Source organism: Nymphalis io, chromosome 27 (assembly GCF_905147045.1).
Source record: "Nymphalis io chromosome 27, ilAglIoxx1.1, whole genome shotgun sequence".
Lineage (NCBI taxonomy): Eukaryota > Metazoa > Arthropoda > Insecta > Lepidoptera > Nymphalidae > Nymphalis > Nymphalis io.
The window spans coordinates 2861725-2885976 of record NC_065914.1 but is presented as its reverse complement, the minus strand read 5'-3'; the positions used below and the strand labels follow the sequence as shown (position 1 = coordinate 2885976).

Here is a 24252-nt window from a genome sequence, read left to right as displayed (position 1 = left end):
CCCTGTTAAAAGGGAAATATAAAAAATAGATTTAAAAAAATATATATTTTATTTATTTCTTCACAAAAAGTTTACAAATTGACATTTAACATTTAAATATCAATTATAAACGTGAAGACTGGTGCTTGCAATAGATAAGCTGTTCTACAAGACACCAGGCCGCCACTCCCGTTTATATAAGATTAATGAAAATCTTTAAAGATCCAAGCTTGACAATATTAGTTTTCAATAGTATAATAAGGAGTATCCTAGAATATTGTTCAGTTGCTTGGAGTCCTGGGTATGAGGTGCACTCTGATAGAATAGAACGTGTACAAAAACGTTTTCTATATTACTTAGCGTACACAGATCTAAATGCTAAGAATTTTAACTCTTACGATGCACGCCTAATTAATTATAAAGTGCAAACTCTTAAATATAGAAGAGAAGCTGCTGACTTTCTTTTTTTATACAAATTATTGCACGGATATATTGATGCACCTGATCTACTTGCTAAAATTAGTTTCTACATTCCGCGTCAAGGTAGCCGTTTACAAAATCGTAAAATATTTAGCCTACCTGATGTCAAATCAAATCTTGGTCAACATTCGCCAATTTACCGTATTTGCTCGCTTGCGAATTGTAGTCGTCAACACCTAGATGTCTTTAGTGAATCTGTTGGTTCCCTTAAGAATAAACTTAAAACAAAATCACATTAGTTTATGTAATAATTAAATAATTAACTAGTTAGTAATTGCACAAGTACTGTTCTTGTTAAATAAGTTTTTTTAAAGCATGCTAGGTTTACATCCAGAAGACTGCAACTTATTAACACTCTGTTTAGCGTAGATTTTATTTTGTATGCACTAGTTGTAAGTCAGTTTTGTAAACTTAAATAAAAAAAAAAAAAAAAATATGAATGAAACAATGAAAGAAAAATAAATGTATAAAGTAAGAAGTAAGAAATAATAAAAATAAAAAATGGAACAAATATGATGTCCATGGTTATGTATGCGTGCACGCAAGTATATGTGTGTGTGTTGAATTTTTTTTTTATTAATGTGTAAATTTGTTTATTTTTTCAAGCTTGTTGAACGACTCCACCGATTGTCATTTATTAGATTTTGCATACACGTTGTCACGGGTATGACATATAGAAAAGGATGTAGGGTATCAACACCTACCAGAACCGCCCCCCCCCCTCCCTATTCGGGCGGAAACTATTTGGCTATAATGATTATAACATTTAATTAAGCGTGTCCTACACGAGTGACGTACGTAGTGTCTTTTTAAAGAATAGTGTAGCTCTGTATTCGGTTATTATATAATTACGTATTTGAAGAACGATTTGAAACGTGAAGAACGACTGTTCTTATGTAATAGTGTTTTATTATATTATGTATTAAATGTTTATCATTCATGTTGTTTTATTTATTATTATATTATTTATTATATTGGGTTGGTGAAATACACATGTGGCAGAATTTCAGTAAAATTAGACACATGCAGGTTTCCTCACGACGTTTTCCTTCACTGTCAAGAGCGAGATGAATTATAAACACAAATTAAGCATATGAAAATCAGTGCTGCTTGCCTGAGTTCCAACCCTTGATCATCGGTTAAGATTCTAACCACTGGGCCATCTCGGCGACAAATGTTGACATATCCCTAACAAATAGTTTTTGTCTTACATTACTTTATATTTAACGATCATATATTTTACGGTCCAGTGGACATACTTGTGGCAAATTACAATTGAAATCTTTATCAATTAATAAGATTTATTCGCTTATTTGGTCTTGCAAAATCGAGACCAAATACTGTGGATGCCATAAAAACAGAGTTTTCACATGACCATGTATCGCAAAGTACCAATTTAAAATAATACAAATAAGTACTTACAAAACATGACAACAACAAAATATATAAACTTAATGACAGCCGACGTCAGTTTAAATAACCCGTACAAGTTTTTTTTTTTTTTTTATAGAATAGGAAGGCGGACGAGCATATGGGCCACCTGATGGTAAGTGGTCACCAACGCTCTTAGACATTGGCATTGTAAGAAATGTCAACCATCGCTTACATATCCAATGCGCCACCAACCTTGGGAACTAAGATTTTATGTCCCTTGTGCCTGTAATTACACTGGCTCACTCACCCTTCAAACCGGAACACAACAATATCAAGTATTGCTGTTTTGCGGTAGAATATCTGATGAGTGGGTGGTACCTACCCAGACGAGCTTGCACAAAGCCCTACCACCAGTAATAGTAAGTACAATGGGAGTACTATATAATGTACTATTCTCAACACCGACTGCTTCCATAAGGCGTAACTTCTGTTCTCCATGTCTTCTTTCACGATATATTTTATAACTCCGTAACACCAAACTAAAACTAATTCCTTCATGTCTACAGATGAAATATCACAATTGTATATTACTTTGTCAGTTTCCGATAACTTGTTGTGTAGACTCAGAGTGTTCGCGTCGTGGAAGTTCCATTCATTGTTTGTGAAATACGCTAACGCCGACGAAAGGGATCGCACCAAATTGTGTACCTTAAATAACCTGAAAATTAAAAAAAAAAAACACATTATCTAAAATCGTTCTCCTAATTGGTATGACGCAATCGCTCCCTTTTTGGTCTAGTGGTTAGCTTTTAAGATTCCAAAAGTATTTCTTGGGTTTTTCTGTCGAGAACTTCGCTTCACTTCTAATAGTTTGGAGTTAGCAGTGTGTACACTCCTGTATATAAATTTCGCTCTGCGTCTGAATGATTTCCGTTCGGATTTGCCGTCCCATCGGCTTATCACTCATAAGCCGATGGCACTTTGCGTACACATGCCTTTACTTTAATATGTTCTGCTCAGTTGGCTAGTCCAACAAAATGTCCGTGTGGCCGAAATCATTCAAGAAACCATCAACAACAAAGGATCAAGTGATTTTTTTTTTATCAATTTGGCTCTATGTTTAAAGTCTTACAAACGTATTAACAATACCTTGCTTTTTGTCCAATCAACAAACAGCATCCATCAATTATAACAGCAGGAATGTAATGTAATATCAATGTTAGTATTAAGTAGAGAAACTTATATGGGGTAGCAAATGTGCCGCAGTACCATAATGCTTTTGTAGGTACAAGAGCCCTTGATTCATTTTTCATAATATTCACGAGTTCCCCTGTAATGCGGATATTATATTTTATACGATTTGGCTCAATTTTTTTTTATTATGTAGGCAGGTGGACGAGCATCTGGGACTTGGATGGAGCACTTACCTGATGGTAAGTGGTTATCACCGCTCATAGACATTGGCGATGTAAGAAATAATAACCATTCCTTACATCGCCAATGCGCTACCAACCTTGGGAACTGAGATATTCGCTCTGTCAGTTATATCATTATAATATTTATATTGCTTACAAAAACTCAAATAAAATAAAATCTTAAGTACAAATATTTCTAGCATGAGTAAATCATGACAAAACACACGTACAACGCCTAGAGATACTCCAAGAATTACCTAAAAATTTAAAAGTAGTATAACGATAGAACTTGCAATCAACTTCGGGCTCTAGGGAGTAGACGTGAAGAAGGAGGGAGAAGGTAAATGAGGAGAATTCCTTGTAATTTCATTACCAGTTTGGTAAACAATTTCTCAATATCTCAACATTTTTCGACATTTTTATATTACATAATATTTCGTTTTCGTAACGGTAGAAGTTAGCTCATCGGCTCTTCTCCAATATGAGTTTTATAATAGGATTAATTTTATAGTAATTACGGCTGCTCACACAATGAAATCCAATGATCAATTCAAGGTCAAAGTTTATTTTAATTCCTGCCATTGGAATAGACTTGAGCGTGGCCACATGTCTATGGTACGGAGCCGACCGCCGTGTAACGGCACGCTGCCGCGCCGGGAGACGGAGATATTAACACATGCGAACTAAGCAACAGCAATAAATTGCGGTGCACCGTACACGGCACCGCGTTGCGGCACGACGCCGCGCCGTACTGTAGACATGGGGCCACGCCCTTAAAGTAGTTTCTGCAATTATTTTGTTGTGATTTCTTGGCTTTCTTATTGTTACGCATATTTTACCGATTGCTGGTCGAGAGATACAAATAGGCAAGCCTTCTCCCATGACTCTGACGAGCTCTTCAGCGACTGCTTTTGTGATTGCATAACTATTTGCCCATTGATCCATAAATCTTAAAAATGAAAAATAAAAATATGAATACTTATTATATTGATATATTTTATTTCACCATGGAAATCCTATAAGCTATATCTTTGCCTTTTGCCAAATTGGCAATGAGCATAACGACTAACGCTGATATTTAATAAATCGTTTCTTAAATATTGTAACCAGACATAAATCGAAACGACGTTAGACTATCGAAAGTGCTAAATAGAAGATGGAAAATACTTTTTGATACATTTGGACGCAGTAAATAGTAATTTTATACGATCTTGTACTCACGGTTCGATCATGGCATCAAGTTTATCATCATCCACACATTCAGCGAGTTGTATCATTGTTTGTTGGTATAGGACTCTGGTAAAAATCCTCTTTAACATCTCCTTTAATACGATTCTTTATGGCGTGGGAGTACGCTGTAGAGACGTGGACAACCGATCTACGAACATAGGTAATAATAAAAAAAATGTAATAATTGCAGCACAAAGTTATATTATAGTTTTTTATAAGACGAATTGACGAATTAAAGAAGTAGTTAAAAGCTCCTTCCTCAGTTTTGAAATTAATTATATTCAAAGTGATTTTAATTTTATTAGGTACATTTTCGATTTTGTTATTTATGTTCCAGAGAAATGACTCAATGAATAATTTGAAGTAAGCACTAATTCTAATATTTATTGAAAGGGTTAGTACAATTACTTTGTTTAACATTATAAAGTATATAATAGTATAAATATTAACTAACTTTAAGTGTTTGCAAACTTGAGCTAATTTAAGCATCTCTCTGCAACGTGAAATATTACGTTGACCTGAAATAATAGTATAAAATTAAACAAATAAAAATGTTGTATTATAACGGTTGGGTTGAAACATTTCTGTCCAACGCGGTCCATTTCACCTCTTACTCTGCGTTAAAGAAAAAAATATTTAGGAAACCTGCATATGTCAAAGCCACATATGCTTCTACCAACCAATAGTGCAGTAACCCTCAATCCTTATCCTCAAAAGGAGAGGAGATTTAAGAGCCTTAGATAAACAGTGTGAGATTCACAGGCTGTTAAGCCTTAATATTAACATGAAATGTACCCGTCCAAATATTCTTTATTTATTCAACAAAAAATGTCATCGTTACCTCATCACTCAGCCTCGCCCAAGTCTTCACATCAATACCGAGGTTATCTTCGCTAGAATCGCCTTCAACAATCTCGAGTTTATTAACAAAGTTCGGTTGTTCCATAAAAAGTTCCTCGAAAAGCTGAAATGAAAATATTTTACATAATAAATATAAAAAATACTTTTTATTGACACGAAGAAGCAGTTCCTAGGGATCAAGCATATAATTAGCCGCGAGACCAAAGAAGCATTCAATACATTCATAAATTACTGTGATTATGAAAAGAAATAACATCCAATTAAAATAATCAATAGTAGCTGTTATTTGTATCTGTTTAATCTTAAAAGCTGTCATTTCTGAGATCATACTTACAGTAGCTTCTGAAAAAGTTTCAGGGATGGAGGCGTTATGATAGCTGTTAGTTAGCTTATGTACTAAGACAAGGTATAAGCTGTCCCAATTATAAATTTTAACCAATTCCATCTCGCTGTTTTAGCACAATTGAGTAACAAACAAAATATTGTTAAATTAATAAATTAGATTGCAACATACCGGATCCTCTAAACCAGCTTTAAGCCTTTCTTGAACAGCTTTCCCCTTCTTAACTCGAGCAACATGTAGACTTTTGTAACAGACGATCTAATAATAAAAACGTCACATTTTAATTACAAATAAATAGGACCGTATTCCTCTCAGAATAAGAGCAAATTTGCCTCTAATGATGACATTATATAAATATAAAATTGACAAACTGGTGAATTCGTTGCTACGTTTCCAAAAATATCAGTTAGTTGGTGCTAGATGTCTTAAATAATAAGTTAGTTTATAAACTCTAGTCTGTCTGTCCTAATAGTCACAAAACGTAACAGAGAAAGTCGAGTAGAACCGGTGAAGTCGGACCCAACCTTCCTTAAATAAAAAAATAAGGCTTAAATGGCTTGACAGTTTTTGATATAACGCCATATGCTACGTGAGAAGGGTGAAAGGTTTTTGCCGAATAACTTTGTCATAATTAGCACGTAAGTTAAACAAATTTATTTATTTTGGACAACCAACAATAGATACATTAGACAGGCACTTAAATAGAGGTTTAAAAGATTTTTTGACAAATGTTCTACTAATTATAGGTAATCACATCATTCGTAAAAACATTACATTATACATAGTCATTAAATAAAGTTTTTAGTTAAAAATTACAAGTCCATAAAAATACAAATACATTAACATCATTAAAATTATTAAAAATATTTTGAAATTATTATTAAATTTACGATTGAATATTTATATAAACTTACATATTAATTTAGAGAAAAAAAAATGAGAACAAAAGAAAAACAAATCAATTTTAAAGAACAAAAAAACAAAAAAAAAATGTCAATTCTATATAAGTTAGTGAATAATAAGTAAAATTGGGTCGATTGAAAGACAGTTCAAAGAGGGCAACTATTTATGAAATTCAAAACGTTGCGTTTGAACTGAGACAGGCTATTATGGAAAATATCCAAACATATGAACGATGATAGGTACCAATATAATCTACTTACTTTTGTTATATAAATTAAGATCACATTGCTATTTACTATTTCATGTTAATGTCAATATTCAATTATATATTCGTTTACGTCAATTAGTAGTTTTTTTAATGTTAATTTAGCCTATAATTGGTATAGATTTTGTAACACTATTTTTATATGCTGAATAAGAAAATATATTTCTAAATATATAACGTTGAAGTCTTAATGAAATAAATAAATATGACAAAAGTCATATCAAGTAATAATTATACACAGCGATTATTTTAAATTGAGCAATTCCGGCAATTTGAACGATTTCTGGGAAACTGTTATAAAAACGTTATTGGCTCACTGAAGAGTTACTGAATCAAATCAGTACCATTAAAATAAATAGACGAAATACTTAAAAGAAAAGAAAAAGAAATCAAAACTCTAAATACCTAAGGATTTTCTCGATCATGTGTTTTCCAATAAATCCTGACCCACCAATAACAAAGACCACAACGTTGTCGTAAAACTTCTGCACGGAAGAGTCTCCGCTTGAAATTGCCTTCTTAATTGCGTCATTCGTTGCTCGCGCTTCTTCTTGTATAGCTTCGATGCTCCTCATCTTGTCTATACAATAAAATGAGAAAATATTTATAAATACTGCATAATTAAGGGAATCGAACGAGTGATGCCGAGATGTTAAACGTTAAGAACGCCTGAATTTTAACCGCTGATATCGGGTTACCCAGCCAAGCATCACTGAATTTTTTTATGATTAATTTGTTTTTATAATTTATCTCGTGCTCGGCGGTGAAGGAAAACATCGTGAGGAAACCTGTATGTATCTTATTTCAATGAAATTCTACCACATGTGTATCCTGTGGCATATCAACCCGAATTAGGGCAGCGTGGTGAAACAAGTTCCAAACGCTCTCCTCACGATGTTTTCTTTCACCGTCAAGCACGAGATGAATTATAAACACAAATTAAGCACATGAAAATTCAGTGGTGCTTGCCGGGTTTGAACCCACGAGCATCGGTTAAGATTCACGCGTTCTAAACACTAAGCCATCTCGGCTATTTTCTTAGATAAATTTATTTTATTCTACGTAATTGATAAATATTATTTAAAGTTATTTAAATTAAATCAAGTCTACAGTTCCGAAAGGCATTTTGAAGTCGATTTTGCTTTTATAAAAAAAATTCTAACCAATATTGAGGCAAACGGGGTACTGAATGAGAAACTTACCTTACGGATTCGATCCTCGAAGCTAAATAACGAATGCAATTGACGTTAACAATAACACGAATATATTTTTCATTTCCTTTTATATCAGTAAAATACGAGGCAAGTTTAAGTTTACATATCAATATAATGTTCCGTGAGATTTTAAATCAACAAAAACCCAATACATTACAATACACCCAATCTTTCATGTTATTACATGAAAGATTTTGTACATCTGCGAAAACTGGATTTATTATGAATATGTCATATTAAAAAAGTATTTAACTTTCCAAATATCTTTGATAAGATCGAAGAAGAAGTGAGTACTTAAATAAGCAAGACAATCGGACAATTTCAGCCACGGCGGCCAATCTCAAAAGAGATTAGTCAACTACGAAGGAGATATTATAGTGCACAAGTTTGTGCGCAAACACAGGTGCACTTTCTATTCCCTTACTCTCATAATTCGATGGGATGGCATTACGACATGACCGGAAAGAGTTCAAGCGCAGGACCAACGGCTTTACGTGCTTTCCGGGCACGGGAGTGTATACACTTGAAACTTCCAGACTCCGGGCTGCTACTTAGAGACAGAAAAACTCAATAACTTTTTATTGGCCCGACCTGGGGTATATGGACCTGGGCTATGGGTAATCCAGGACCTCCGCGTCTGCGGCCTTATTTGTGACTACAAAATTAATATATAAATAGACCAACGAGGCTGTTAATCAATCTCTATAAAAATGCTTAAATAAAAAAAGACGCAAGTCAAATCTCCGAATCACCATTTTGTTTCTGGTTCTCAAACGATAAGTAGGTTATGTCGCGATTTATGATTTGTTAAAATTTAAAATATATACTTTATTCATAGAGACTGTCGCAACTTTTGACTCGTCATTTTACAATTTTAATTTTATAATAAAGCTCTCTCTCCACTAATCTAATCTGACTAAGATTACCTCCTTCCCGACGTCGCGCCCTTAGGACACGCATATTCTAAGCCCTTGTGGACTCCCAACATCCAGCTGAGTATCTTAAAGACTTCATCTTTCTTCCAGATAATCAGAATTTCGATTACACTGGAAAATATATTCTTAAATTTGTACCGAGATGCCTAGCGGATGTGAAACATTGAAATTAACGGTCTTTGAAAGAATTTTAATTAAGCAAACGCATTAAATGGGTCATAAAATTAATATATATTTCTTATTAAATTATAATAATATATTAGGAACGAAGTGAGTATGAGTATACATATATGCGTAACGCACACACAAGAGATTAGAGAGTGGTGGTGGAGAGTGGACATGAGGCAAGAAAGCAGTTTTAATTAATGACATTCAAGAAAATTGTAATACGTATGTAATATGCAGTACTTGAATTGAAGGGGTAGTTAGCCAGTGTAATTACAGGCACAAGGGACATAACATCTTAGTTCCCAAGGTTGGTGGTGCATTGGCCATGTAAACGATGGTTAACATTTCTTACAACGCCAATGTCTATGGCCGTTGGTGACCACTTACCATCAGGTGGCCCATATGCTCGTCCGCCTTCCTATACTATAAAAAAAATTTAAATCACACGGAACATTATCTTAAATGTTAATCATAAACTTGCCAGGCTATATTTATCAACGTCACTTGCATTCAGTATCTAGATTCGAGAATTGAGTTCGATATCGTTCGGTCGACATAAACTAAATAACTACAAATAATATCGGAAAGTTATATATATATATATATATATATATATATATATATATATATGGATTTTATCAGAAATTAAATTCGTCGTTTTCCAAGATTATATTAACGTTAAACTCACTAGTTACTAATTTGATTTTCTCGCGCGATACGTAAATTAATATTATTATAATCTTTGTATTTATATATATTTCTTTGTGATTACATAAAACTAAACATAAGTACTAGAAACTGTTGTCCAGAATGTTAACGTACATAATGCTCATTTGAATTGCAAATAAAATGTTTAAATTTAAATTGGATGGAAATAGAAATATGACCCAATGTCATTTCAAAGCATACGTGTTTAATAAAACTAGATTTTCATTACATAAAAAACTTCCGTTAACGTATTTATTATAGTTAGCGTTCCGTTACTAGCAATAAGTCAAATAAATTTTATTATATCAGTGGCGCACTTAGGAGGCAAGCGACTCGTAAGTCGTGACGGCAAACGGCGTGTCGCTCTCCTATACAGTCACTTCATGCCCCCTCTCCCCCGCTACCCTCTACTTCCTTGTGTTGAAATAATCGTATCAACTAAAAAGAGAACCAGAAAAAAATCTAAAACTATAATATATGTATATAATCTTTCAAAAGTCAGATGGCCCGAAAGAAATTTAACCAAAAGACGTACTTTCTTCTCGCTTAAAAACGCCTTTCGCGTGTCCCCCATGAAGTGGGGGAGGGGTGGTCGTAAAACTCGAGCGTCACGGAATAGCTTGCGCCTCGACGGTTGGCCTCCTACCCGGTCTTTTTCAGCAAAGCGAGTCAGTTGAGGCACTCTCCTCGTGCACCTGGCCCGCAGCCTCCTTCGGCGACATGACGTTTCGAAGGAGACCATCCTCTTACAACACCTCTCGCTACCCAGCATATCTCCGCCCCTAACAATCTATGTCTGTTGTGAAAGCATTCTCCTACCTAGACGATAATATATATATATATAACATTGTATTGTGTTTTGCTATTTCAAATGTGACGGAACATTGTTTTCATAATTAAACTTAAACTTGCCTTTAACTATATCGATATAAAAGGGGGCAAAAAATAAATTCGGTTTATTGTTAACGTCTCTCGCTTTCTAATTTCGAGAATCAAGTGCGACGTCGTTGGAAAGGTAAGAATGATATCCATTATTCTGTATTTGGCTAAATATTGATTAAAAGAAACGTTATGTTGGAACCGACTTCAACAACCTGCAGGGACCCTATAGACTTGACTTTTCCTTTGGACTCATTTCGAGAAAAAAACCGCGAAATAATTTTGTAACCATACACGGTGTCGCGGACCATTTAAGTTGAATCAATGGAATATCAGGGACCATGTCTGCGGTTGAGGCTTTATAGTCCAATATGAGAACGGCAACATCTTCTACACTTTGTGCGCTTGTTTTTGCAACATGGCATTAATTCTTATGAAAAATATCGTGATTAGATCATAGACAGTTTTAAGTACCTTTTTATAGTTTTGTGATATTTCAACAGGTAGTTAATAGGTAGTTTGAAAACACTCGTACTTAAGCATTTGTTTTCGATTTGTAAATAATTTTGTAAATAAAGTTTATAGGTTAGGTAGGTATTTCATTACGTCGCCTCATATATTTTATTCTCATTGTTTTGTTAAATTTATAATTAGTTAGTTACTTCATAATAAGTACTTTTTTTTAATTCACAAATTTAACTTTAAGTTTTAAGAGGATACAATTTCCTGGGAAGGTATCGTTTGCAGTCACAGTAAATAAATCACAGAGACAGAAAATCAAGTATGTCGGAATAGGGACTAATGTTTTTCTCATGGCCAATTTTACAGCTAGTTATTATACAGTTAGTTATTATATCATAAATATTTTTGTCATATTATTGTTTTAGACAAGATGAGGATCATCGAAGCTATTCAAGAAGAAGCGCGAGCAACGAATGACGCAATTAAGAAGGCAATTTCAAGCGGAGACTCTTCAGTCCAAAAGTTTTACGACAACGCTGTGGTCTTTGTTACTGGCGGGTCAGGATTTGTTGGCAAACACATGATCGAGAAAATCTTTAGGTATTTAGAGTTTTAATTTCTTTTTTTGAATAATTCTATTTGTTTTAATGGTACTGCATAGTAAGGTCCTCCAGATCGATTTCGGCCACAACAGCCTAAAGAGAGATTAGCTAACTGCGCAGGAGATATTATAGTGCACAAGTGTGTGCGCAAACATAGGTGCACTCTCTATCTCTAGCTCTCATAATCCGATGGGAAGGCTATCCGACATAACCGGAAAGAGTTCAGGCGCTAGTCGTTCAGAAAGAGGTTTCCGAGGTACGGGCGTGTACACACTTCATAACCCCGGGCTGCGGACTGAAAATTTTCTAACAGAAAAACCAAATAATTTTTTACCAATAAAAATCCCAGGTCAAGTTGGCCCGATTGAACAAAGGACCTCCAGGTCAGCGGTCTTATATCTAGCCAGTAGACCAACGAGGCAGTCAACCTGCATAGTACAGTACATATATATAGTAACTTATTTGTGGGGCAATGACGGTTTTAGAACAGGATCCCTGCCTCTGTTGCTTGGCAATAAAATAAATGCCATTCATTCGTCAACTTTATACAATATGTAATGTTTGCAAAGTTTGCCCTTATCCTGAGAGCAATTATTTTTTTCATTAGATCATCTAATGTTAGAAAAGTCTACATGTTGCTCCGAGTAAAGAAGGGGAAAGCTGTCCAAGAAAGACTTAAAGCTGTTTTGGATGATCCGGTATGTTGCGATGCGAATATGAATAGATATTATAAATGTTAAAGTTTGTATGTTTGTTATTCAATTACGGACAAAATCAGCTTGACGGATTTGGTTATAATTTGGAATAGCCTGCTATTGCTAACACACCCCCTCACCGTCTCACGAGGCGAAGCAGTGGGAAAAAACTAGTGTTAGTATAATCTCAGATCAGCATTGCTTAAAAGCAACATGCTGCGGAAAATTTGAAGCATGTCTTTTGGAGTTTGTGTAATTTAGACACACATACACACACATGCAAGAGAAACAGAAACACAGATAATCAGAGAGCCTCTGCTTGCTGTAAAGGTTTTAGTAGCACACTGAGCCCATTAATTTAATTTTAGTTTTAATTTTATTATAGTGATCCTTATTATGTGCGGCCGTAAATAGTTTTATTTTTATTAATAAATACGAATATAGACTATTAAGAGACTAGACACAGAGACTAATAAAACTCTGCTATTCAAGCTAGCCACTTGACTAACGACGCAGAAGACAATAGTATTTATTACGTAAAATGTTTTCATTTTAGCTTTTCGAAGAACTACTTAAGGAACAGCCAAACTTTGTTAACAAACTCGAGATTGTAGAAGGTGATTCTAGCGAAGATAACCTGGGTATTGATGATAAGACCTGGGCGAGGCTGAGTGATGAGGTAACGAGCGATTTTACTAAGGTTCTCTATCAGTCAGCCAATAACGTGAATTCCATGGACCATGGTAAAAAATCTAACTAATAGGCTAAGGTATCTTCGTTTTGAGGAAATGGTTAGGACCTTACTCTACCACACTACTCCAGGGTTGGTACACATGTAGCTCTGACACACGTAGGTTTCCTCAGATGGTTTTCTTTACCGGCTAGCACGATATTAATAGCAACGTGTTGTGCAGAAATGTGCCAACTGAAACAATATATATTATTTTAAAGACATTCCATAGTGTTATGTGACAACGTTCCTGTCTGTAAAAATGGATTCCACTTTAAAATCTTAATCACTTTTATTGGTATGTCTGTGTCAATTGTAGATTAATAACTGTTTATTTTTTTATTATTATTTCAGGTCAACATAATTTTTCACGTTGCAGCGTCCGTAAATTTTCGCGAATCTCTTAAAATAGCGACTTTCACCAACATTAAAGGGACCAGAGAGATTCTAAAATTAGCTAAGGCTTGCAAGCATTTAAAGTTAGTATTTAATATAATATTTTTATATTATTATCTACTCTATAATTTTCACACTTGAGTCGCTGGGTGGAATGGAATCACGGCATACTCACATTCAGGGTGACGTAGATACTTACCATACACGCATTGCTTCGGTAGCTACCTGCACCGGATAGCGAGGCGGGAGGTGACACCCTCCTGCTACGAGAGCGGCCCGCCTTCGGACACAGCGCGTCACACCCTGATTGAGTGTGCCACATGAGGGCCTCTGCACCATTCCCTGGCGGCCATTGTAGGCGGAGACCTCTCGCTGACGAGCGTGATAAACGTCATGATCGGTAGCGAGAGGTGCTGGAAGGAGATGGTCTCTTTCTGCGAATATGTCATGTCGCAGAAGGAGGCCGCGGAGCGGGAGCGTGAGAAAACGTTGGCGCTATTCACAACTTCTCCTCCCGCCGTAAGTGGCCACCGCCGGGGCTAGGGGTCTCTGTACCCCACAATACTAAGTATTGCTGCTTAGTGGCAGAATATCTGATAAGTGAGTGGGGGAGTACTACTCCACCCAGACGGGCCTGTACAAAGCCCTACCATCAGGTCATGTAAATGACTTATCATTTATTGTCGTTATTATTGGTTTTATGGCTGAAATTAAATATGTTTATAACATGAACAAATAATGAATGGACGAACGTTTGTGCGCTAAAGCTTTTAAATAATAGCACATTTATATAGCACATGCGAGAGGATTAAAATTGCGATTCAACGAGCAAATGCCCCGTTATTTTTGCTACCACGCCGTCATTATTTCTACAGTAGCTATTTTTTATTTGAATATACGCATTTTATTTATGTACTAAATGTAAATAATTGTAATGTAAATACATGTTTTATTTTTTGCATTGCAATTATTTAATTCCCATATTTATTTAATTATTACCTATGCTCCTAGATCGGTTGTCCACGTTTCTACAGCGTACTCCCACGCCACAAAGGATCGTATTAAAGGAGATGTTAAAGATGATTTCTACCAGAGTCCAATACCTCCTGAAACAATGATACAACTCGCTAAAAGTGTGGGTGACGATAAACTTGATGCCATGATCGAACCGTGAGTATATGATCGCACAAAATTGCTATTTGCTGTGGTCATATGTATCAAAAATACTGTGTCCCATTTTCTATTGATCGTAAATGACTAGCTTCAGCTCGGTTAAATTAAAACGCGTTTATATTATAAGTTGGGCATGACCTTCCAATTAAAGGTTTGTTTTGATGTTTCATAAATAATAGAACAACTATTTACATTTTTATTTTCACTTTTAAGATTTATGGATCAATGGCCAAATAGTTATGCAATCACAAAAGCAGTCGCTGAAGAGCTCGTCAGAGTCATGGGAGAAGGCTTGCCTATTTGCATCGTTCGACCAGCAATCGGTAAAATATGCGTAACAATAAGAAAGCCAAGTAATCACAACAAAAGAATTGCAGAAACTACCTTAAGGGCATGGCCCCATGTCTACAGTACGGCGCGGCGTCGTGCCGCAACGCGGTGCCGTGTACGGTGCACCGCAATTTATTGCTGTTGCTTAGTTCGCATGTGTTAATATCTCCGTCTTCCGGCGCGGCAGCGTGCCGTTACACGGCGGTCGGCTCTGTACCATAGACATGTGGCCACGCTCAAGTCTATTCCAATGGCAGGAGGTAAAATAAACATTGACCATGAATTGATCATTTGACATCATTGGCCAAGATCTAAGATTATCTGCGGTATTCATTATGGATAAATGACGTTTTGAATATAAGCGTTGTTATCAGAACTTTCGAATTAAAATAGATATAAGCAGTTGTCTGGAATAGTGTTGTTTTATACATAAAAATGTATTAATAAATAACTGATTACAGTACATAATATAGTAGAACAATTATCAAATCGCATGAAGTATATAAATCTAAATTTTTATACTCCTGACATTGGAATATTGTAAACGAAATACTCATAGTGGATAAGAAGCATATTTCGTAATTATCATCACAATATATATTTCCGAATGTTTATTCAAATAGTTCAGCGATTGCTTTCTGTTATCTTTAGCCTTTATAATTACTGATAACGAACTTAACAACAACGTTATTTACCAAAGCTGGTTGCATTCCACATATTACTGGGATTTGATTAAATTATTTGATCAGCGTTTGAAGCTTCTGTTTCATTAGTTATCCTGTATTATCCGATAGGAAATACGATACATTCCTTGTAAGAGGTTAAAGAATATCGTATATACACTCAATTTAGTCGTATATACTAGTTTTCAAGTTAAAACGTACATCTGTACATCATGAATCATACGGAATTTGTTTTATTGTTTTGTGGTTTTCTAATACGCAAAAGCAGAGAATTTTAATTAACATAATTAATTTGGTAAAATATGACTTAATTCTTAGTTATTTGCTCATATTTTACCTCATATATGCAATCAGGCAATCGGCATAGACTCTACTAACACAAACAACTAGCGTACTGCCAAATATGTTTATATACTAACTCTTCATTTATCACAGACAATTAATTATTTAATATTTTACTAACCAAATATTCCTAACAAAAACATGCCTTTTTCTTCCAGTGGTATCTGCGTACAGGGAACCAAAGCTTGGATGGGTTGACGTTAAAAATGCGTATGGACCAAGCGGGGTGAGCAGCCACCGTTTATATATACTAACAGTCTTATAATTAAAGCTTATATTAGATTAGATCTGATGTGCCAAAAACAAATCTATATAAATAGATGTTGGTGCATCTTGTTGAAATTAATAGACTTCGACACCGTTTTAATGGTCACTTAAAAATTGCATGTACATGTATTTTTCATTGAGAGAGAGAGCTGGTTCCTCCTGACTGGCCTAGGCCAGTCTGGGTACCGGCCTCGGAGTTGCCCCATAACCCGGACTGTTCCTCACCGGCAAGTTGTCTTGCCATTTAATAAAATTTAATTTAATTTATTGTAATTTTATTGAGAAAGTTCCTATATTATACATTGTTATAACACGCCGCTAGATTGCACCCATTTCTGATCAATACGCTTAACTTATGTCCACATCGATTTTCTAGATAATAGTCGGTTGCTGATATTTTATCTCAACTTCAATTTTTCCTCAAAATATTTAAGACCAATCTTTTTTACCAATTCTGAGAATAAGTTTTATTAACGATGGATTTCCCCAATTTGCCTCCTCCACCCATGAAAGCCTATTAGTGATAACGATCACATCTGCCCTGCGAAGCCAAAAAATATATGCCTAGAAGTTCTATCATTATTCTACTTATTTAATTTTACTAGGTGGTAGGACTTTGTGTAAGCCCGTCTGGATAGGTACCACCCACTCATCAGATATTCTACCGCTAAATATCGACTTAGTATTGTTGCGTTTCAGTGTGAATGGTGAGTGAGCCAGTCTATTCACACGGGACATAATATCATAACATCTTGGTCCCAAGGTTGGTGGCGCATTGGCGATGTAAGGAATGGTTAATATCGCCAATGTCTATGGGCGTTGGTGACCACTTTTCATAAGGTGACCTATTTGCCCGTTCGTCTACCTACGACATAAAAAAAATAACTATTTTTCAGATAATACTTGGACTTGGACTAGGCGTTATACGGACTTTATTGGCTGATAACATAAAAATCGACTTTGTACCCGTGGATATCGTCACCAATACAATGATAACTGCAGCGTTGGAGACACACGACAGATATATAGCAGGAAACCAACAGCCAATTATTTATACAGTTAGTGGCAAAAGAAATCCACTGACTTTCTGTGAGTATTTTAGGAAAACGAATTATATCGCAATAATGAATGACGACTTGTTGCTATTTTTTTTTCTTTTATTAAATTTTGTAATCAAATTTTTAACTGTGTAAATTTTGTAAGACCATGTTTAAAATTAACTTAAAAATACCTATTAAAATTGATAACACTTATTATTATATATTTACTGGTGGTAGGGCTCTGTGCATGCTCGTCTGGGTTTTTCTTCTTCTGCCGCAAAACAGCAGTACTTGGTAGTGTTGTGTTCCGGTTTGAAGAGTGAGTGAGCCAGAGTAATTACAGGCAGAAGGGACATAACATCTTAGTTCCCAAGGTTGGTGGCGAATTGACGATGTAAGGAATGATTAATATTTCTTACATCGCCAATGTCAATGGGCGGTAGTGACCACTTAACATCAGGGGGCCCATTTCCTCGTCCGCCTACCTATAACATAAAAAGAGTACTTTCCATATTACAGGGGAACTTGTGGATGTCGTGAATAATGAAGGAAGAGCTCTTATACCAACAAAAGCATTATGGTATTGTGGCGCATTTATTACCCCATACAAGTTTCTGTACTTAATACTAACACTGATATTACATTACATTCCTGCTGCTATAATTGATGGATGCTGTTTGTTGGTTGGACAAAAAGCAAGGTATTATTATTACTAATGTACGAGTGTCATTCTTATAATAAAAAAGACTCGATGAAGAAAAAATCCGTTGACGCTATGATTTTCTTCTTGACCGATTTTGTTAGTGATATATAAAATCTTTAAAAATTAGCAAATTATCTATGATCTTTTTATCTTTTTACTGGTGGTAGGGCTTTGTGCAAGCTCGTCTGGGTAGGTACCACCCACTCATCAGATATTCTACCGCAAAACAGCAATACTTGATATTGTTGTGTTCCGGTTTGAAGGGTGAGTGAGCCAGTGTAATTACAGGCACAAGGGACATAAAATCTTAGTTCCCAAGGTTGGCTGCGCATTGGCTATAAGCGATGGTTGACATTTTTTACAATGCCAATGTCTAAGGGCGTTTGGTGACCACTTACCATCAGGTGGTCCATATGCTCGTCCACCTTCCTATTCTATAAAAAAAAAAAGATCTCTGTGAGGAATATGTCAAAAGTATAAAAAATTTAAATTGTCTATGGTCTCATTCCAATATCGTTGATTACAGTCCACCACAAGGCTACGTGTGAGTAGGGTCTATGTCAGTCACAATTATCACGTAAATAATATATAGTGGAATAAAAAAAAAAAACAAAAAAACTAATAGTATCAAGCCGAGATGGCCCAGAGTAAAAATGCATGAATCTTAACCGATGACCGTGGGTTCAAACCAGAGCAAGCACCACTGAATTTTCATGTGTTTAATTTGTAATAAAAATTCATGTCGTGCTTTACGGTGAAGAAAAACATCGTGATGAAACCTGCATGTGCCTAATTTCACTGAAATTCTGCCACATGTTTATTCCACCAACCTGCATTGGAGCAGCCTTGTGGAATAAGCTCCAAACCTTCTCCTCAAAAAGGGAGAGGAGGCCTTAGCGCAGTAGTGGGACATTCACATGGTGCTACCATACCACCATACCAATAGTAAGAATAATAGCGTTAAAAAAATGTCTACGTTTAAGTAGTCAATGCCTAGTCTAGTGGATAGTTAAATAAACAAAACAAAGAACATACTATACCTATGTGCTTTGTTTTACCAAGCATATATAGTACAATAATAGTCTCCTATGTATCACTGTTCATACGGACACAAACATAAACAATATACAAATATTTCTTACTATTTTCATTTATTTGTAATTGAAGTCATAGATTATTGAGATTATTGTAAATCCTTGTTGCAAAGTATAATTGTTGTCTTTTTATACGTATGTACGAGTACAGTATTATTACGTATTATATCATATAAATTAGGAGAATGATGTTAAATGATATGTTTTTTAATTTTTAGGTTAATTAAGGTATACAATTTGGTGCAATCACTTTCTTCGGTTTTGACAATTTACAAAAACAATGAATGGAACTTCCACGACGCGAACACTTTGAGTCTACACAACAAGTTATCGGAAACTGACAAAGTAATATACAATTGTGATATTTCATCTGTAGACATGAAGGAATTCGTTTTAGTTTGGTCTTACGGAGTTGTAAAATATATCGTAAAAGAAGACATGGAGAACAGAAGTTACGCCTTATGGAAGCAGTCGGTGTTGAGAGTTGTACATTATATAGTACTCCCATTGTACTTGTACGGGTTATTTAAATTGACGTCGACTGTTATTATATTTACATATTTTGTTATTGTTGTATTTTGTAAATACCTACTTGCATTATTTTAAATTGTAACTTGATGATACATGGTGTTGTGAAAATTGTGTGAAAAATAAAAAATCTGTCCCTCTGAAATTCTTGTTATGAAGATTTCGAACCAGTTAAAAAATAATAATTATCTATGGGATCATCGTACCTACCTATTTTTTTTCATAAGTCGTCTCGTAGACTAAGAAACAAATCTCTGTCTACGAGTCTCTACATTTGACAGTGCACCACTGTCACTGATTTAAAATGGACATATTGTCAAATTTAATAGCTGCTGCAATAGATACGTAATATAATACCTTTGAGAATCCTTAATTCCCATCCAACTATTGCTCCAGATATTATGAAATAAATAGTATCATAGTAAGTATACTTTGTGTTCTTCCAGTGTTTACTTAATTACGAAAAAGTACTGAAGTATCATCCTCTAAAATTGTTACCCAAGGGAAGAATAGAAAAAAGAAAATAAACTATTGTCGGATAATTTCGATATCGATATATCACGTAGAACATAATTATTATAAAATAGTCTGAAATATATTGTAAATTTATTGATACAAAATTAAAATTAAACACATATTGTCTACATTTTAACGTTACCTATTATTTTATTAGTTAAACACGTCGAAACAACAACAATGAGAGCTTGTGGAACCGAACCAAAAAACTAATAATAGAGTCTGCTTCGATCTCTGGATCTTCAGCTGCAACATACAAGCGACAGCACTGGATGTCAGATAATACCTTAAAATTTTTCGAACGGAGACGCACGCTAAAGTCAACAGGTGCAGGCGTTAATGACTTAAACAAACTGTCGGCACAAATTCAAGCAGGTTGCAGAAAGGATTATAATGAAAAATGCAAAATCTTTGCAAAATATGTCAGGAAATCGATGCTCATGCAAATAGACATGAGTCTAGAGATCTCTACCATAAAATTCGATCCATCACAAAGACACTTCCTTCCAAGATCTGGGCCATTGAAGATAGTAATGGTAGAGTAGTCAATGAGCTAAACCATATAACTGACGTTTGGAAGAGATATTGCCAGTCCTTGTTCCAGGACAACCAGTCGAAAAACTTTCCTGATACAGAGCCCGGAAATAAAAACCAAGAGCCAGACATTCTTCGATCGGAAGTAAAAGCCGCCATTATGCATCTAAAGAAGGGGAAAGCCACAGGAAGAGATGCTATACCGATCGAAACTATAAGATCTTTAGGCGACATAGGTGTCAATATCTTCCACAACATATGCAACAAGATATGGTATTCAGGAACATGGCCAACAGAATGGTCTCACACGGTTTTCGTTCCTTTGCACAAGAAGGGTTCAACTAAGAAGTGTAGCAACTACCGCCTTATAGCCCTCATATCTCATGCTAGTAAAATCCTGCTACACATAATCAATGAACGACTGAAGAACTTTCTGTCCAAAGAAATAGCACTAGAACAAGCTGGTTTTGTAAAAGGAAGGGGTACACGTGAGCAGATCCTCATTGTTCGCCAGATAATAGAGAAGGCACGAGAGTTTAACAAGCCTACTTATATTTTCTTTGTTGACTTCTCAAAGGCATTTGACTCAGTAAAATGGCCCAAGCTATATAGGGTGTTACTGGACATGGGTACACCGAAACACTTAGTTCATCTTCTTAGGCGTTTTTACGAAGATGGGACTGCATCCGTGCGGGCGGTGATGTTTTATCTGAAGACTTTCATCCCAGCGCTGGAGTCCGCCAAGGATGCATAATATCACCGCTCTTGTTCAATGCTTACACAGAACTGGTAATGCGCATTGCGCTTGAGGACTGGAGTGACAGTGTTGCAGTTGGTGGGCGCAAGATTACAAATTTGCGCTATGCCGACGACACGACCTTGTTTGCGTCTGACGCACTGAAGAAACGGCTGTTCCGCTGGCCGCCCGTGGCATAGTACAGGGGCCCGAGCGTGCCTAACCAGCTCGCGAGGCTGCCCCACCAGGCCACGCATAATCTCGGGGTGGACCGTCGTGCCGGTTGGTGACCGGAAGGTGGGGTCCCGGCGGCCACTTCCGGGGGGGGGTTCGGGGGCCCTTCCGTCCGGAGGATCAGTATATTTTCCCTTTTGGCAACCATTTGGGGCAACACGCCTCCATACTTTGCCCATCCCTATCGTGGCAATACGTCGCTCGCTTCACGTCTCTTTTCCTTATTTTTCGAAATGGTAGCGCAACTAAGACATAACGGTCGTTCAGCGGTGCACACTCCCACCATACTCACGCTGTTTGAGGTCGAGTTCTCTAACATCCGAGGACTCCACGCTAACCTCAACGCTGTCCACCACCATCTCGAAACAGCACGGCCAGCAATGTTTCTCACGGAGACGCAAATACTCCGCCCTGCCGACACCAGCTACCTTAACTATCCCGGCTACATGCTTGAAGAATCTTTCAAAGCGAAAGCCGGAGTATGCTTGTTCGTCAGGGCGGATGTTTGTTGTCACCGATTGCGCTGCTTGGAGGACCCCTCCTTCTCCATGTTGGTGGTACGTGTGGACCTGGTTCGTCAGAGTCGAGTCTACGTGTGCCTCTACAGATCCCACAATGGTGACTTGGAGACAAGCCGATTATTTGACCATCTTAGTCGGGTGGCAGATGCTGCGCAAGAGCAGTTTCCTAACGCGGAATTGGTGTTTTTGGGGGATTTTAATGCTCACCATGAATCATGGTTGAAATCCCTCAAAACTGATCATGCTGGAAGAACTGCTCATGCTTTTGCTCTCACACACGACTTGACCCAACTGGTTGATCAGACCACCAGGATCCCAGACATTGATGGGCAAGCGCCTTCTCTACTGGATCTTCTGCTGACTTCTCACTCGGTGGAATATCAGGTTGTGGTTCAAGCTCCACTTGGTTCTTCGGATCACGGTCTTATTACCAAAAGTGCCACAGACCAAGCTGCCGCCATCAGCGGTATGCAAACGTCGCGTTTGGCAGTATAAGTCGGCAGATTGGGATGGTATGCGCGATTACTATGCGTCAGTCCCTTGGAAGGAACGTTGCTTCAGTGGGAATGACCCGACAGCTAGTGCCGCTGCTGTTGCTGATGAGATCATGTTAGGAATGGAATACTACATTCTAGCTCAGATCTCATCAGTAGGGGTAGGCGTAACCGTTGGTTCACTCGTGAATATGCCGACGCTGTATCATCTAAGCGGGCGGAATATCGCACCTGCGTTAGCGGGGTATCTAACATTGACTCACTGAAAGCAAACTACAATAAAAATTCCAAGTCCTGTAGGAAGGCATACACGAGAGCGGATGCACAGCGCATTGTACAGATTGGTCATGACCTTATTTCGCATCCTAGGGGCTCCCTTGGCTGGCTTCTGGCGTCTGACCAAGTCTGTGCAAAACATTTCGGCCAACCTTCGTTGCCACCGCTCAGAAATCCGGACGGATCGCTAGCTCACAGTCCGCAGGAGAAAGCCGATCTCCTGGCTAAACTCTTTGCCGACAACTCCGTGATCGATGATTGTAGTGCGCTGCCACCAACAATACCTTCATGTGGCCACACGATGCCTGACATCAAAATCAGGCAACGTGATGTGCGTGCGGAGCTGCAATCATTTGATATACGGAAAGCTAGCGGTCCCGATGGAATACCAGCCATAGTGCTGAAGAAGTGCGCGGCGGAGCTGTCTCCTGTGTTAACGCGCCTGTTCCAACTTTCTCTCTCTTCGGGATGTGTGCCGGAGGCTTGGAGAAGAGCTAATGTGCAAGCGGTTCCCAAAAAGGGGATCGGTCTGACCCGGCAAATTATCGACCAATAGCTATTACCTCAATACTTTGTAAGGTGATGGAACGGATTCTAAACAACCAACTGATCCATTACCTAGAAGATCACTGTCTAATTAATGATCGTCAGTACCGGTTTCGACCAAAACGGTCCACAGGTGATCTTCTAGCGTACGTAACACACCTCTGGGGTGAAGCTATCGACAAGCATGGAGAATCGTTGGCTGTCAGCCTCGATATCTCCAAGGCTTTCGACAAGGTGTGGCACAGAAGTCTTCTTTCCAAGCTGCCGGCATATGGTCTGCCTGCTCAGCTATGCACCTGGATTGCCAGCTTCCTACACAAGCGTAGCCTTCGTGTTTTAGTTGATGGTTGCGCTTCACAATTCTATGTAGTAAATGCTGGGGTCCCCCAGGGATCTGTGCTATCTCCCACACTCTTTCTTTTGCATATCAATGATATGCTCTCTCTTGGGAACATACATTGCTATGCAGACGATAGTACAGTGCATGGTGGATACCACGGACGCGTAGTGGCTGGGCGAGCGGAAATTGAGGAGAGGCGGAAGGATCTTGTCATTGAACTCGATAGGACGTTAGAGCTCATCGCCAAATGGGGTTC

At 37.1% G+C, this 24252-nt stretch overlaps 1 protein-coding gene across 1 annotated transcript in view; it reads left to right on the top strand.

The window, feature by feature from the left end:
- Window positions 1-24252, top strand: part of LOC126778942 (fatty acyl-CoA reductase wat-like) — a 280657-nt gene that overhangs the window by 81567 nt on the left and 174838 nt on the right. Inside the window, exons 2-5 of the mRNA XM_050502696.1 lie at window positions 13598-13722; window positions 14651-14809; window positions 15026-15135; window positions 16326-16393. Coding sequence (XP_050358653.1) covers window positions 14754-14809; window positions 15026-15135; window positions 16326-16393 — 234 coding nt within the window. The 5' untranslated portion in view covers window positions 13598-13722; window positions 14651-14753. The remainder of the gene's footprint in view (window positions 1-13597; window positions 13723-14650; window positions 14810-15025; window positions 15136-16325; window positions 16394-24252) is intronic.